Below are 17,430 nucleotides of genomic sequence, written 5' to 3'. Positions count from 1 at the left end.
GTACAATAATAGAATGGCAAAACATTTGAAGCATAGTTTGGAAAATAATCATGCTTTCATATTATCATACCAATCCTGCCATGGCAATTACTCTCCATGGTCTTATGGACGAATACCTAGGGTCCTCGTCAGGTTGCCTCTGTGGTATTAGTGCACAGGCCATCTTACAAAACTTGCATGAATAAACATTAGTTCCAAACAACCAAGCATATCATGTAATGCATCATATAACATATTGCAGTCAAACCTCACTTTAACATAAAGGGGTGGCAACCATAGGGTAGCCGCTTCAACAACCATAAATCACTTACACAATAGTCTTGTCTTATCACTTCCCAAGAGTTCAAAGGGGTTCTTGGTCCTTGCTTGTTCCTTTGGTTTGGCCTAGTAACATAATCATCCTTAGTACATATTCATAAGATCTAACTTGGTTTTCTTCTTGATATAGATTCTGCCCTTTTAAACAAAATACCTAGGAGATGATTTTTCATTAATGGCTTTCATGTATAGGTCCTATTTTTATTATACATTTCGGCCATACATCATAATACCAAGAAAACATTCACAAATTTCTCTCCTAAATCATACACTTAAAGGAAAATTTTAATATCATGTTCATGGGTTTAATGCTCACATAAAATGATAGTCCTTAAGGACAATACTTTTCTATACATTAAATTCGGTCATTTAGGGTTAAGGTCATAAAAAGGAGATTTTTCAAATGCTACTTTCATACACATCATGCTAACACTTTCCATGGTACTTAAAAAGAAAAATATCACACATTTAGGAAGGTATATAGGTTCGGCCATTTAGGGTTCATGCCTTTAGGAGATGATTTTTAAAGGATGCTTACTTATCATGCTAACACCATCACTTCAACCCTCTCCATGATACTTCAAGGAAAATATTAAACATTTAGTGACACGCCTAGGTTCGGCCATTTTGAGGTGATACACTTAGGAGGTGATTTTAAAGATGAAAGATGCATGCATGGCTTTATTAGTCCAAGATCTAGTCATATAAATTAGTTAGAGTTCATTCTACTCACTTGAAGGGATGAAGAGCTCATGAGATCTTACCTCAAAGATGATGTCTAAAATATAACTCTAACTAATGCTTCACACTTGATCTTCAAGGAGTCTTCTAGGGTTGAGAGTTGCTTCCAGCAACCTCTTGGTTTCTCTCTTACTTGCTTGGCTTGATGAGGAGAGAAATGGTCGAAGCCAAGGGAAGAAGGAGAAGGAATGAGTCCTTTATCTTGTTGCTTGGTGCTTCACGGCCTTAGGGGGAGGAGGAAGCTTTTTGCTTGTTCTTTTATTCAAGCCTTGCAATCATTTCCTTGAGGTATTAGGTTATGACTTGTGAGTGTGGAGGAAGCTATCTACATGCATTGGGGTGAAGGGTACTTGAGTGTAACTTGTGAATGTGGGGGAAGTTATCTACATGTATTGGTGGTGAATGGTGTTTGGGTGTGGAGTTTGAGCAATCTTTCCTTGTTCTTTGTTGATGGCCGAGTGTGTAAGGATGAGAGGTGATGCATGTGTTCCACTTGGCACTTGACTTAGTTTGGTCTTTTGAGTGAGAGAGAAAATTCCTTGCTTGCCTTAGTTGATGGCCGTGACTTGTGGGAAAGATGGAAGATATTTTCCTAATTTTTAATTCAAATCTATTCATGATAAAGGCACATGATTCAAGGAGGGTTTGAGTGTGAATTTGCACTAGGGTTTCTTGGCTCCTTGAGTGATGTGGCCGTGAGGAGAGAGGAGCTTTGGTCATGTGACTTCCCTTGGTGACCGTGTATGCCTAGGGAGGAGGAAGATTTGACCTTGTAAGATGGAATGCATGGCTTGAGTGTGTAAGAAGAAAGCTTCCTTTTCTTGTAATGAGTGCGCCCTCCAAGGTGTGTAAGGAGAAAATGAGAGTTGCTTTTTGGCTAAAGGAGTTCACATGCATTGGTTAGAGTTGGAGTGTGTCTTACTCAAGTTCTTGCATCACCTTTCTTTGTCTTGTGTAGCGCCTAAGGTGGGAAAAGCAATCTCATCCCTTTTTTCTCTTTGCTAGACCGAGGTGGACATGTGAGGAGGGTGAAATCTTCATTCAAATTGTCCAATCACGTGTTGCCACCTCATCTAGGGTTTATTCTTGAATTGGGTTGGGCTTGGTGAGTGTCTTGGCCCATTAAGTTAATAAGTGTTGGACCATTTGTAATTGGGTCAAGGCTAGGTGGTGTGGGCTTGGATCTTTGTTTAGATACTAATTGGGTCATTTCTTATAAAATGGGCTTGCATTGCTTTGGGCTTAAATCCTTTAACTTAGTCACATTCTTAAGTAGGTTGGGCTTTAACTTTATTTGGGCTTTAAACCACATTGGGCTAAGTTATTAATTATCTTATTTAAAGTGGGTTCTAACTTAGGACTAATGTTGCGTATTCAAAGTTATTCGTTCACTGAATATGGGCTTGATCCCTTTTCATTTCATTCCATTAGGCTAATTTCGAGTACATGATTTTTGGGTTATTACATGTAATAGGATGATCAAGTCATTAATCTAACTAGTTCTGGAGCAACAAAACATTGCTAGTGCTATGTGTTGTCATTAGATGAGTTGTGAGCTTATTGGGCCCAAACCCATTTATGTCAGTGGCTATGTTGGACCTAATGGGACACACGCTAACACCTAATTGTCTAGATAAACTAGCATTAAAGGTATTGGGCCTAATAATGGTCATTAGTCCAAGAAGTAGTTTGGAAGTCCACCTTGAGGGTGGAGGGCGCATGGATCACAGTAATGGGCTTGGATAGTCCAAGACACTACTAATTAATTTAATTGGTTAAATTAATTATCAAACATTTAAATTTTGAATTTTGAATTTTGAAATTTGGAATTTTAATTTTGAAATTGGAATTTTGAATTTGAATTTTGAAATTCGAATTTTGAATTTGAAATTTGAAATTTGAAATTTGAAATTTGAATTTGAATTTTGAAATTTGAATTTTGAAATTTGAATTTTGAATTTTGAATTTGAATGTTTGAAAGTTTGAATTTGAATGTTTGAATATTCGAATTTAAATATTTGAATTCAAATTTGAATTGGCTATGAAAAGTTGTTTCATAACAAAAGGATAAGATAAGATCTTGTTGGAACAAATCACTAGTATCAAGAGGAGATCTTTTGGACATGATCCAAGAAGATTAGGGCGCTGATTTTGGCTGTTGGTGAGTGTCATTTAGTCATCAAAATCAGCTCCAAAAGATACGGTCTGTTGGGAGAATATTTGAGTGAGTTGATTCAAGTTTGAATGCAACTACTCAAACGTAGAGGTTGTTGGGAGTTTTGAATTGCAACAACTCCTTTATCTCCTCATTTGTTGTGCGCCACTTTCATGGGATTTTGAAGTGAAAAATCTGATTTCACTTATTTATTCCCTCACTCTCTTGTGCAATATACAAGTGTGTTCCTCCTTAGGGTTTTTGAGAAAAGACCTTGCCATTCTCTCCTCCTTCCATGCGCCACCTTGTGAGGTTTTCTCTCTGAAAACATCACTCTTCTAAACACATTTGCCTAGCCTCCTCTTTCATACATTGAGCGCATAGCAAGCCTCATTGTGGTGATCAATTGGTGGTTCTACAAGAAGGAGTTCTTGCATCTAGACGCGGGTGGTGTGGATCAACGTTAGAGGGTTTGAACCCTTCAGACCTGACCTTGATCATCCTGAAGTTTCACGAACATGGTATAATATATGTCTTAAAGCACGTATCTTAATGTGCATGTGTGTTCCGCTAGCGAAAATTTTTGTTTTTCCCTATCACATGCCTCGACCTTCAAGGTCAATTTACTTTCAAAACCTACCCACGCCAAGGAAACCGCTCGGATCGCCAAGAAGGCAACGCCAAACTCCAAGAACTCGCTACAGTCGTCAAGAGGAACCCTCCCCACGCCCAGTAAATTTCATATCGCCAAACAAGGCGTCGTCGAGGCCTATCTACCTTGGCACCAACCTACACTCGCTACCAAGCTGGGGGGGCTGCTGTTCTGGATGGCCCAATAACTCTGTAGCCCAAAGGTCAGGGCCCAACCTTAACCGAACATCCACGTCAGCCCTACCAGCTGGGGTGATACCCCAACTCCCAACAAGGCGACTCTCCCAAGAGGAAGCACCAAAATGTCCTACCTTGGGACCATAACCCCCAAAGGCAGTCGCCCCAGATGCCATAAGGGGAAACTGCCCTTTTTGCCCCACGCTGACACCACCAGGTACAGAGGGTGCAGCGCTGCTACTACAGCAGCGCCTGCCACGCCCAACACTGCCACCGATAGTGAATCCCTCCCTTCTCACCAACCCACACCAGGTGCACACCACCCTCCCTTATAAATAGCCCCATGGGCACACCATGAAGTTATCTTATGTATCGTTATTCTGCCCATTTACTTTGAGTCATATTATCACTTACTTATCCATTGTTGATTGCTGGCTTATACTTGGCAAAGTACCTCTTAGCTTGGTATGTACCTGTGCTAAGGGTATTATCCATACAGTGACTCATCCCTGAAGGGAACACAGTAGGCTTATAGACCCCAACGGTACACAACTTATTTTTATTTACAACTTTTTACAATCATAATCTTAACTGTTGATTTCTGTCAATCAACGGTTATCATTTATTGTGAATTAATAATTAATTAATAAATTTAATTCGCGAAAATAATAAACGTTGATTGACGAAAATCAACGGTTAAGATTATGGTTGTAAAAGGTTATAAACAAAAATAAGTTGTAAGTATAACCTTCCTCAAAAAAATTAGCTTCAATGAAATATAATTTTATCAATTCCTAAAAAGCCTGGAAAATCTCACCAGTTCTTGCAAGGGATTAATTCTTACAAAAATTTATTCTAGACAAATATAAAAATTATAATTTATACATTATTGTTTCATATTAGAAATATATATAAATGTGTTTACCAAAAATATATATATATATATATATATATATATATATAAATGTTAGTGTCAAATGAAATGGCTATGTTACTTTTAAAATAATGATGTACTAATTTAATATATACAATTTATGTAAACTAAGAGCATACAAATGTTTTTGCCAGGGCAAGAACAAATGAATATCAATTATTTAACTAGTTCTCTGGCATATTAATTTGTTATGTTTTTGGACTAAGCGACAAAATTTCTACATTTATTTGTGGCATAGTTACGCACTACCATTACATTTGTTGTTAATCATGACCTGGGGGGGGGTTACTTAAATTTATTTGCTCATTTTCTATTTTGGAACTTGGTTATAATAGTTGCAACGAACTTGCTTGGTTGCAAGTGTCTGCAATTGCAGACATAAAGTTAGAGAATTTTTTTTTCATGGGTGGGTGGTCAAGTAAAAAAAAAAGTAAATATCCTTTATACAAAAAAAAAAAATATCTTTTTTGATCCCTAATAAAAAATATAATCTCACTTTAGTCACTTACAAAAAAATTAATCTCTTGTATTAAAAAAAAAATATTAATCTCGAGGTCCCTAACAAATTCAAAGTGGACCGACCCATTTAGTTGAAATCGTGGTCCCTCGCAGTTACTTTTTGATTGATTGACATAAACAGAGATGGTTTTTGATTGATTAACCCTACAATTATATTATATTTTACAAATGTCTTTTTGTGGTGTTTATTTTTTATTAAGTATCATTATCTATTTCTTTAAAATTTTGGTTTATTCGCCAAAGCTTTACTTTTGGAGTGGAAGCAAAAATTGGATCATGATCTTTACAAAAAAATTTCGGGGCCGACTCCGAACCCCCGCCCCTAAGTGTGCAGACATAAAAAAAACTTCTTGGGTCCGCCACTAAAGAGTTGTTAAACTTTTGTTTTTAGACTTATATTTTATATAGATATGTGATTTATATTTTTTAAATTTAAAGTTGTTCATTGAATTTTGAGTAGTGACTTATGTAAAAAAATTCACACACATTGATTAGCCTAGTGGTGTTGGGTGTGTGTAGTGTGTATTAGTTTGAAAGTTCGATTCCTGTAATATTCAAAAAAATAAATATATATATGCCTTAAGTAATAAAAACTTTATGTAAAAACTCGATTTTGACAATATTGATATATAGATAAAATTATCTCATATAATATGAAAAATTAATTCTTTTATTATTATTATTATTATTATAAATTCAAAAGTCACCCAATATGCGTGTGTTTATTGCAGTGAATGGCCTTGGCCCAACCCAATAAATGGGCCATTAGGGCCGTTCCAAAAAATTAAACAAACCATTTGGGTTTGACGAACAGGCCAGACGCAGATGAAGAAAAACAGCTGCGGGTGCTGAAGGTTTTTCTAGACACAGTTGAATCTCATGCACTGCACTTTGTGTAGTTTCTTTGTTAACAGTGCGCATGGAAGAGCTGAAATCTGCCATGGAGGAGCACATGGAGCTTATGGCAGATCTTGTTCAGAAGTTCTCTTCGGAGCTTCGGGCTGGCCTTCACCCTGCTTATGAAAACTTTATGGGTTTTTTCCATGCCATTGATTGGAAGGTGCCCCTCCATTTCTTTACCTTTGTTTTTCTCTTCTCACTTTTTTTTGGGGGCTTGATTATTCGGGTGTTTTTAATTTATTTTTATTTCGGTAGGTGAGAAATAAGTAGAACCAAACTTGAAGTGGAAAAAAATGGTGAAAGTTTCCGGCTTTTGTTTTTGCATTTTTTTTTTTGGCTGAAATTTGTTATTGTTGTGATGTTCATTACTTGTTTGTGCTGCGTTAATTCCATTTTCTTGGATCCGTAACATTGGAGATAGGAGGAGAAAGATCTCAGTAATAGGCGATAAAATCATATGAAATTTCATTATACGTTTTGGTTTTTATTACATTTGAATAGTAAAATTACTGTTGATGATCTTATGAGATTTTTGTTTAACAAAAAAGTTCAAATTTTCTGTTTAGTTTGAATGTGGTGAAGAGGAGGGTGGTTGGATTATTTATTGTTTGGAAGGCAATTTGGCATAACCAGTGACCCTCTTTTGCCATTAGAATGCTGATTGTCTTACAGATTTCTGCCTGGAGAATGTTGCACATAGCAAACCTTTGGATCTACCATGCTATCAAAGGTTATAAAAAATACAATAAGTTATGACATATTCTTGCCAATTTAATGGAAAAAAGGTCAATGGAAGAGAATTAATGTTTGGTCTAGGCATAAATATTGTCCTCATGAGATTTGCAATCCATATGTCATGTATCTCTGTTTACTTTGTATATAACATCTAGATAAATAATATGGTTTTGTGACTTATTACTTTCAGTGTTTTCTGTTCTCATATTATTCAATTTCAATCTTTATCATTTTGTCTTTCTCTGAACTTTCTGATGATTAGCACCCTTTGGACATACTACTATTGCCTTTCTCCTTTGTTTCAGGAACCTTGGCTAATGGGATTATTAGCCTTCCATGTTATGTTTCTGCTTGTAGTTATCATCTCAAGGAAGAACACCAACTTTCAGATGTGCTTGTTCCTTTTGACGTGTATGTCGGCATTCCCTTTGATTTTTTTAATCTTCATTAGAGCTGTTATATTACTTTTGATGTAGCTGTCTTCGTTCCTGATTGAAGTTGTTGTTTTCCTCCATGATAATAAACTTTCTTCCTTGCCTTTTCTCTCCTGCCTGGGATGAAATGTCAGTCATAAATGATGTTAATAACATCAACAACACCTTTATCTCAAACTGGTTGAGGTTGGTGGTAGATGAACACAAATAAAAAGTATGAAAAGTTTGAGAAAAAGATAAAAATAAAATCTAAAAGTGTATAATATACTTATACATATAACATTATCCATAAAAAAGCAGTAGACAATTAAAAGGAAAAATAAATTGAAATAAAATAAAAATAAAGATATATAGGAGGACAATAAAGAATAAGAAAGTAAGAAATAAAAAAAATAAAAAGGAATACAGGGAAAAAAAGAAAATTGAAAGAAATACTATCCTCTATTCTATTATTGTACTTTGGGCTTCAGAAATGCAAATTCTTTTTTCTTGTTATGCTTTTACAATTGCAAACGTACCTTAAGGGTGTGTTTGGGAGTTTGGAGAAGAAGAGAAGGAAGAGGATTCAAGAAGAAAGGATGGGAGGGAAAATGAAATGTATTCTTTTCCCCTTGTTTGAGAGTTAAAAATATGATAAGGGATAAAAATGGAGGGTTAATGAGATATTTTTACAATTTTACCCTTTTAAAAAAAATTAATGTTAGTTGAATAGAGAGAGAGGAAATTGGATACAGAGAGAGTTTTGATTTTAATGTAAGGGAAGATAAGTAATTTGTAATATTTTCTCGTCAAACCCCCCAAATTGGGGGAATTTTGATTTTAAGGGTGAGAAGGGTTTTGGAGGGTTTTACAAAAATTCCCAATTCCCTTCTCCCATTTTTTTAAATTCACAAATAAGGGGAAGACATAAGTAAAACCTTTTCCTTCCTTCCCTTTCCCTCCTAAGAGTAACTCCCAAACAATCCCTAAATTGTCATGAGTGAAGATCCATCATTTTAGCTTGCTGAAACTATATATTGTTTTGGACAGTGAAGAGTTTTAGATGACTGAAAAATTCTCAATATCATTTGTGTCAAGAATTCTTTTAAAATGAGAATTTTTAGGATGGATGAACTTAGCCGCTGATTAGGCAATGGATTAGGGAGGTACGAAATATACTTTTAATCCACTAAATTGAAAACCCAAACTAAATACATTCAAGGTGATGGAAAGTAGGTATAATTTATTCAGGAATATGGCATTTGTGTTTGAACATATTAAGGTTATTCTTGACGGGTGTACTTCTGCCTTGAAATTATGATTTGGGGACATGGCACACAGAATAATGTGGTCTAACAGTGTAACTAGTTCATTCCCATGCTGTGCAATTCCACCACAAGTAGCAATACTTGATTTACCATGGAATTAAAAGGACAGGTAGATTTTGAGCTTAAGAAGTTAATAATATTGACATAAGTCCTAATTAAGAGTTGCCATTCTTGGAATTTGAATTAATTGCATGAGCTATATCTGAGGTAAAAACTGAATGTCAAATTATAGGAAGTGTTGAAGGTTTATGAAGATTATGTGGCTTGAGTCATTAAATTTTTATGATAACCAGTGCATTTTTCTATAACTATTTGTTTCTCATTTAAACATCTCAATATCTTCTACTTTATCATGTGTGATTTCTAATTTTCTATATCATGTGAACTGTTTATAATCCCCATTCCTCTGCTATGCACACATGTCAACTGTTATTATTATTTTTCATCTCCAATGCTTGAAATCTTGCACATATTCTTGAAGTTCTTTTCTTTTAGTTATACAATTAATGTAGCTTAACTAGAAATTGTTTTGTTGCAGTAGCTGGTGTATATCTTGCTGAGAGGCTAAATGATGTTTTGGGGAAGAATTGGAAAAGCTTTTCTGGTCAAAACTATTTTGATACAAGTGGACTATTTATGTCAGTTCTTTGGTCTGGACCTCTTCTTGTCATTGCTATGATAATCTTGGTTAGTATTTTTCATCTCATTACTATTCTGGTGCTGATCTTCTTTTCATATTGAATATTGACTTGAAGTATCTTATTTGCTTCTGCAGATCAATACACTGCTCTCCTTATGTTACTTAATTGTTAGGTGGAAAAGAGCTGAACTACGACATCGTGCAAGGGCTGCTCGTAATAAGCAGGACTAGTTGGTTTGTAGTGGGATTTTAATGGATTAAACTCTAAAGGATTCATGTCAGATGAGGTGATGTAATCGTATAGTCATGCAAATGATTTTTATTTTTTTGTTTAATCTTCTTATTTAGTACTCATTACCTTCCCATTACGTTTATGTATACCATTAATTGGGGAATTTTTTTGTTTTTCTTATAGCTTGTGTGCATCATTTTATTTGTATCACTTCCAAAATCAAGGATGACTAATACAAAGAGCCCTGTCTTTTTTTTTTTTTTTTGAATAAACTATAGGTATATTTTATGGGAGGCAATTCTATTCAAGTGGACAATCTTTGGTAGCCCTGCCTTTCTTTGTATCGTAACTTGTGCTTAAATGAAGAACGGCAACAATTGTAGTTTTATTTCTTCCTTTTTTATTTCGTAGTTGTAAATGCTTTTTAATTTATTTTACTGGACCTAGTGTAATGGAAGTCTCTTTCGGGTTTTAATTGAGTTCTATAATTTTGAAATTGCAGGCGTATGGTAAATACTCTTTTTGTAATGCTGTATGAACAAAAGCCTCCAAACCAAAGTATGCATGACATTTGAGTTATTAAATTAGAAACACTTGCATGATATATTTATGGGTTATAAGTTTCTCCTAGGAAAAACTTATAACCCTCCTCCTAAAACAAAAATATATGGGATCCATCAATTTTTTCTTTAAAAAAAAAGAAGCTAATCGGATATATTTTTGTATTTGCAGAAGAGGATGAGTTTCTCTTGCAATAGGAAAAACCTATTTCCCTATATGTGTATAATGAAATATAGAAAGTAAACATGCAAAAATATTCAAAATATAAAGGAGCGTAATGACATCCTATACAAAAAAAAGGCTACTAAAATATGTTATGGAAAGATATGCAACTTCTAGCAGTCTGCTACTCAACTGCTTGGTGATATGGATGGTAAAATAAAATACGGCTAAGTCATACTGAGTCAATAAGAGCATAATAATTACAATGAACAAGAAGGGGAACAAGATACGCACTAGTACTTTTTTCTTTTAACAACTTAGCCATAAACATATTTTTCAACGAAAGTAAATAATGTATATGAAATCAACAAAGTACATATGATATGTGAATAAGAAATGGATAAATTTTAGAATAATGTAATGAACATTTACAAAGAAACATAAAATTATAAGTTTAATATGATGGGGTCACACATTGTCATAATCAAGCAATGGCAGCTCCACCTCGCTGATAGTCCTATCCTCCTAAGAGTGGCCTTCCCCTTAGGGGCAACTCCATCTAACGGGCAACTCTCTCCTTTCTCAAGTCAAATCATATCGTAACATCTCATCAGGGATGACTTCATCTCACAAATAGCCCTCTCCTCCAAGAGGTGGCCTATCTCTCAGAGCGACTCCATCTAATTGTTATCCCTTTCCTCCTTGAATAAATATCCATATACAACTAGGTACATCTAGACTGTTATCCCCACACTATTCTTAAATCTCATTTTTTTAAAATCAAATATTTCATACTAAAATTATACTCAATTTTTATAAAATAATTATAAATGTCACAAATCATAAATACAATAATATTACATGAAAATCCATATCATGTAAATTTAAAATGCATAACTTTGACCAATCACATTATAAAATATTTGTTTCCCCAGGCATATGTTATCAGGCAATAATGATATAATAAAACTTGAAAAATAATAATAAGGATAAAACATGTTATCATAATTATCATCCACTCACAATTTTGAGGAACTAACTAAAGCACTTCCAATGACTCCAACTAAGCAAATGAGCTAGATTTTAGCCAAATTTGAGCATCACAAATATTTTAACAATGCCTTAGAAATTATTTAAGAGTAAAATAACTAATGAATAATAAGGAGATAGATAAAAACCCTAAATTTAGGCTCAAAGCTCAAAAACACACCTACCTTAAATAAATCTATGCAAATGTGGGGTGAGTGTAAGAACCTGCACCATTAAATTAGGAATTTAAATAATTTAATTATGAGTTTAAGAAATAATTTCATAATTAACTTTGGATAAATATAGAAAGATTAGAATAATTATCGAGAAGGTCAAATAGCGCTTAAATCTCTTTTATGAGGAAAAATGCGGATACCAGTTCTGCTTCATGTTATAAATGCGTACCGGTGAAGTATTCTAAAAAATTATAATAAAAACATAAATATTCCTAGAAAAATATCTAGGTCTAAGATATCAAGTTTGGAGTAATAATAATGAGCGGTGATGTCCAAACTAATACCGGCTATGTATAAAACGCGTATCGATAAAGTGTCTCGAAAAATTAATGTAAAAATATGATAATTCCTAGAAAAATGTCTAGGTTAAGAATATAAAATTTTAGAGTTAAACGAAGAGTATAACTAATTAAATTAATACTGTTAGTTTAAGTGAGTGCACCTATAAATAGCTAATGGCATTAAATCCTAGGTCAGAATTTATAACACCCATGTAGATACAGCCTCTCATCGTCTCATTTCTGCCACCCTTTGTTCTTCATGAAAGACAAAGCCTTTCTTCAAGAAAAAGCACTAAGATTCATTCTTTCTTCATCGTTGATCATTCCACCCATGTAAACACCTTGAGTTTGTGAAGTTAGTGAAGAAAGTGAGCATCTTGAAAGAGTGTGCTTGCTGACTTGGTCAGTGAGGAGTGTATCCTTGTGTGTTTTGTGGAGTTGGAGCCATTTCCACCTACTTTCAAGCTTCAAGAACTAACCTTTGTAGAGAAAGAACCAACCTTTCCTTGTGATTTTCGTGCACCACCAAGTCAGTGACTTGGAGCACCTCCTTGGTCCTCAAAGCTTGCCCATTTTCTGAGTTCAAAGGTCCATAGGTAACCTCAAGTCATCTCCTTTGTAAATTCTTGAAAATGAGCTATTTTGTGAAGTAAAAGGTGGAAATATTAATGATGCATGTAAAATATGTTAGAATGATGATTAAACATGTTAGTTGGACTTCTGTTTTGATAAAAATTGGACCTTGGACCTTTGGAAACCATTAAAGTCGCAGATTATGCAGAAAATTCTGCAGATTTTGTGTTCTGTCCGCGTGGTAATCAATTACCTTGTGCATGGTTAATCAGTTACCATGTGGAGTAATCGATTAACCTGTTTTTGGTAATCGATTATCATGTCGAGTAATCGATTATCCTGACTGTGACTCATGAGACAACTTTTCATAGTCAATTCAAATTCGAATTCAAACATTTAAATTCAAAATTCAAATTCAAAATTTAAATATTCGATAATTAATTTAACTAATTAAATTAATTAATAATGTCTTGGACCATCCAAGCCCATTACATGTACCATGCGCCCTTTCCTTCTTAGGTGGGCTTCCAAACTTCTTCTTGGGCTAACAACCTTTATTAGGCCCAATATCTTTAACGCTATATTCATCAAGACAATAAGGTGTTAGTGTGTGACCCATTAGGCCCAACATAGCCACTGACATAAATGGGCTTGGGCCCAACAAGCCCACAACCCATTTAATAACAACACAGAGCACTAGCAATGCTTTGTTGCCCCAGAGCTAGTTAGGTTAATGACATGATCATCCTATTGCATATATTTGGTTACCGTATGTATTTCTTTTCGTCTCAGTTACCTTCCCTTTAAACCTAGGGTGAGGATACGTATCAACCCTTGCGGTTTGGGTAAGCTTTAATTCGAAATAGGAAATCTTCAATTTACAGACTCTAAAGGCAGATCACCTTATGATCACTTTTACTATGCATAAATTTCCGAGTCCTGTAAATGTCATCCCGATTTCTCCGATTTACAGATAACCTAATCCCTCACAGAGATTTGACGAATTCCTTCAGCTTATCACCCTAGGCCTGTGCTCTTTCAGGACATGCCCAAAAGTATACCTATGAGTCTCCATGTTTCAGGCAGACGAGGTATACAATTAAAGCATGTCTTCCAGAACACAGTCTAGGTGAAAAATTCTGGTCTAAGGAAAAACATACCCAAATATTAAGAGACAACTCTAATGATACTATTTGTGAGATTTCCTCATAGAGTCTCTTTGTGGGTCTATTCAGTGCGAGCTATACCCTTATAGGTCCACCCACGACTTTAGCTAAAACATCTCCATATCTGTAGCTCATGAGGTCTTTACCTTGTATCCGAATACAAGAAGATAAGTTGTGCTAGTCTTACCCGAGATTACTGATCCCCATTCTCAGTGTCTCTAGACTAGGAACATAAAATTAGGAATAAACATCTGGTATACTTGAATCCTCATGATCGTGATCTCATCACAGATACTCAAGAGATACCTATTCTATTCCAAGGGGTTTATCCATTTACTCATATAATATTAATAATATCGAGACAAAATATGAAACAGGATAAAGAGAGCTTATATTTATTTGTGACAAAATAAAAGGTCCACATATGTCCTAATCTAATCAAAAGATTGTCTCTAGGACATCCATATACTAACAAGCTCCCACTTGGCCTAGAGCCAATATGACCTAAGTCGTATACCCAAAGCCTCATAATGACTATCATGTTTTCTCTGAGAAACAACCTTTGTCAGATAATCGGCTAGGTTTTCATCAGTGGGAACATAATCCATCTTTACATCCATCCTATCAATGATTTCTCTAATCAGATGATATCTGCGGAGCGCAATGGCTCTTGTGTTGTCACAAAGCAACTGTATGGGCTCATCCACGCTTGGAACCACCCTTAGTTCAGATATGAACTTCTTGATCCACACAGCCTCCTTAGCCGCTTCTGAAGCAGCTATGTATTCAGCTTCTATCGTTGAAGCTGCTGTAGTCTCTTGCTTGGAACTCTTCCAAGACACTGCCCCACCACTTAAGGTGAATACGAATCCTGACTGTGACTTGCAGTCATCTTTGTCACTCTGAAAGCTGGCATCAGTGAATCCTTTCACTGAAAGCTCATCCACCCCACCATACCAGAAACACATCCTTAGTTCTTCTCAAGTACTTAAGGATGGTCTTGACTGCTGTCCAGTGACCTTCTCCAGGGTCTGACTGGTATCTGCTCGTAATGCTCAAAGCATATGAGACATCTGGTCTCGTACATATCATGGCATACATGATGGATCCAATAGCCGAAGCGTATGGAATTCCACTCATGCGATCCTTCTAAGGCTGTGACTTAGGACACATAGCCTTGGAAAGATGTACCCCATGACTGACGGAAAGAAAACCCCTTTTCGACCCTTCCATGCTAAACCTCTTTAGCATCTTGTCAGCATACGTGGATTGAGATAAACCCAGCAGCCTCTTGGATCTATCTCTATAAATCTTTATACCAAGTATAAAGGCCACTTCTCCAAAATCCTTCATGGTGAAGCTTTTTGACAACCAGTCCTTTATTGTTTGTAATGTGGGGATGTCATTTCCTATAAGTAATATGTCATCTACATAAAGTACCAAGAAAACGACATTACTCCCACTAACCTTCTTGTAAACACAAGGTTCATCCTCGTTCTTGATAAAATCATTACTCCTAACGACTTCATCAAAACGAATATTCCAACTCCTTGATGCTTGTTTTAGCCCATATATTGACCTTTGAAGTTTGCATACCATATGCTGTTGGCCTTTGGCTTCAAAACCTTCAGGTTGTGTCATGTACACTTCCTCCTTCAAGAATCCATTCAGGAAGGTGGTCTTGACATCCATTTTCCAAATCTCATAGTCGTGATATGCTGCTATGGCAAGCATGATCCTAATAGATTTGATCATGGCAACTGGTGAGAAAGTCTCATCATAGTCAACTCCTTGTCTTTGACGATATCCTTTCGCAACCAACCTAGCTTTGTAGGTTTGAACGTTGCCATTTGCATCAGTCTTTCTTCTAAAGACCCATTTATTACCGATAGGAACTATTCCTTGCAGTTTTGGAACCAAGGTCCATACCTTGTTTTGATGCATCAAATCTATTTCAGATTCATTGGCTTCAAGCCATTTAGAGGAGTCAACATCCTTGACTGCCTCCTTATAGTTACTAGGTTCATCATCCTCGACGGTTTGTTGATTCTCAATCACAAACCCATACATCTCAGGTGGATTGATGACCCTACTAGACCTACAGAGTTGTGTGTTTACTTCTCCATTGGAGAACGTCGCCTGCGGAGCAGACTCAGGTTCCTCAATCTGTTCATGTGGTTCTTGAACTTCTTCAAGATCAATCTTACTCCCACTGGCTCCTTTAGAGATCAAATCATTCTCAAGGAACTCCGCATTCTTGGACACAAACATCTTGTGTTCATCCATGGAGTAAAAGTAGTATCCTTTAGTACCTTTGGGATACCCCACAAATAGACATTTAGTACTCTTAGCACTAAGCTTGTCTGATGCCAACGCTTTGAAATATGCTGGCGATCCCCATACCTTTGACACGACAGTAAACCTTCTAAATAGGGTACCGTCTAAATCTGTTCAGACCACACCATATGAGATTTGGAATGGTAAGAGACCCAACCCAAAACGATTTTGGAAGTTGAGTCTCACTCATCATAGACCTGACCATGTCTAACAAGGTCTCATTTCTCCTTTCGGAGACACCATTTTGGTGTGGTGTGTAAGGTGCAGTAAACTGCGAGAAAATTACATTTTCCCTCCGATAATCCTGAAACTCATGGCTCATATATTCACCACTACGATCTGATCGCAATGTCTTAATCATCTTGCCACGCTGTTTCTACTTCATTCCTAAACTCTTTGAATTTTTCAAAAGCTTCGGATTTATATCTCATTAGGTACACTTACCCAAATCTCAATTTATCATCAGTAAAGGTAATGAAATAGGAATATCCTCCTCTAGCCTCTATAGACATTGGGCCACAAACATCAGAGTGAATGAGTTCTAATAACTCACTAGCCCTATGACTCTCAAGCCCTTTGGGTTTGTGACGAGTCATTTTCCCAGCTAGACAAGATTCACATTGTCCATAGGATTCCAAATCCATGGAATCTAGGTATCCATTTGCATGCATTCTAGACAATCTTGTTTCGCTTATGCGCCCTAGTCTACATTGCCAAAGATAAGATTGATTATCTGTCCTAGGTCGTCTCACATCTACATTGAGCACTTCAGTTCCCATTTCCAAAACATATAAGCCATTTATTAAAGAAGCAGTACCAAAAACAATATCATTCGAAATGATTGAAAATGTACCATCCCTAATAGTGAAAGCAAAACCATCTTGTTCTAAACAAGAAATAGAAATAATGTTTCTAGAAATGCTAGGAATATAAAGACAATTATTCAAATGCAATAAAAGGCCCGTAGGCAAAATGAGGTCGGTATCTCCAACAGCATAAGCAGCAACTCTTGCTCCATTACCAACGCGGAGGTCCACCTCGTTCTTCTCCAATCTTCTAGGGCTCCTAAGCACCTGCAACACATTGCAGATATGAGAACCACAACCGGTATCCAATACCCATGAAGTCGGATTAGCACAAGAATAATTTATCTCAATCATGTAAATACCTGAGGTAGAAGCATCACCATGCTTCTTGTCCTGCACACTCTTTAGGTAGTCTGGACAATTCCTCTTCCAATGGCCATTCTAGCTACAATGGAAGCACACATCATCGCTTTTGTCCTTGGGTGCACTCTTACCTTTCTTTTTGCCTTTCTTCTTATTGGGTTTTCCTTTGGGCT

At 36.0% G+C, this 17,430-nt stretch overlaps 1 protein-coding gene across 2 annotated transcripts; it reads left to right on the top strand.

Moving 5' to 3' along the window:
- The first annotated feature begins 6,330 nt into the window (after nt 1-6,330).
- LOC133290654 (uncharacterized) lies at nt 6,331-10,214 on the top strand. 2 transcript variants are annotated; one of them, XM_061488774.1, is made up of 5 exons: nt 6,331-6,555; nt 7,436-7,541; nt 9,413-9,558; nt 9,647-9,798; nt 10,022-10,214. In XM_061488774.1, the coding sequence occupies exons 1-4, from the start codon at nt 6,415-6,417 to the stop codon at nt 9,740-9,742; spliced, it is 489 nt and encodes a 162-aa protein (XP_061344758.1). In that variant the 5' UTR covers nt 6,331-6,414; the 3' UTR covers nt 9,743-9,798; nt 10,022-10,214. The 2 variants fall into 2 exon arrangements, with proteins under 2 accessions (XP_061344758.1, XP_061344757.1); XM_061488773.1 differs by having other exon boundaries at nt 6,335-6,555; nt 9,410-9,558.
- The last annotated feature ends 7,216 nt before the right edge of the window (nt 10,215-17,430 follow it).

Source organism: Gastrolobium bilobum, unplaced genomic scaffold, assembly GCF_033153095.1.
Source record: "Gastrolobium bilobum isolate Gb01-03AN ecotype WA unplaced genomic scaffold, APGP_CSIRO_Gbil_v1 utg48451, whole genome shotgun sequence".
NCBI lineage: Eukaryota > Viridiplantae > Streptophyta > Magnoliopsida > Fabales > Fabaceae > Gastrolobium > Gastrolobium bilobum.
This window is presented reverse-complemented; position numbering and strand designations above follow the sequence as displayed.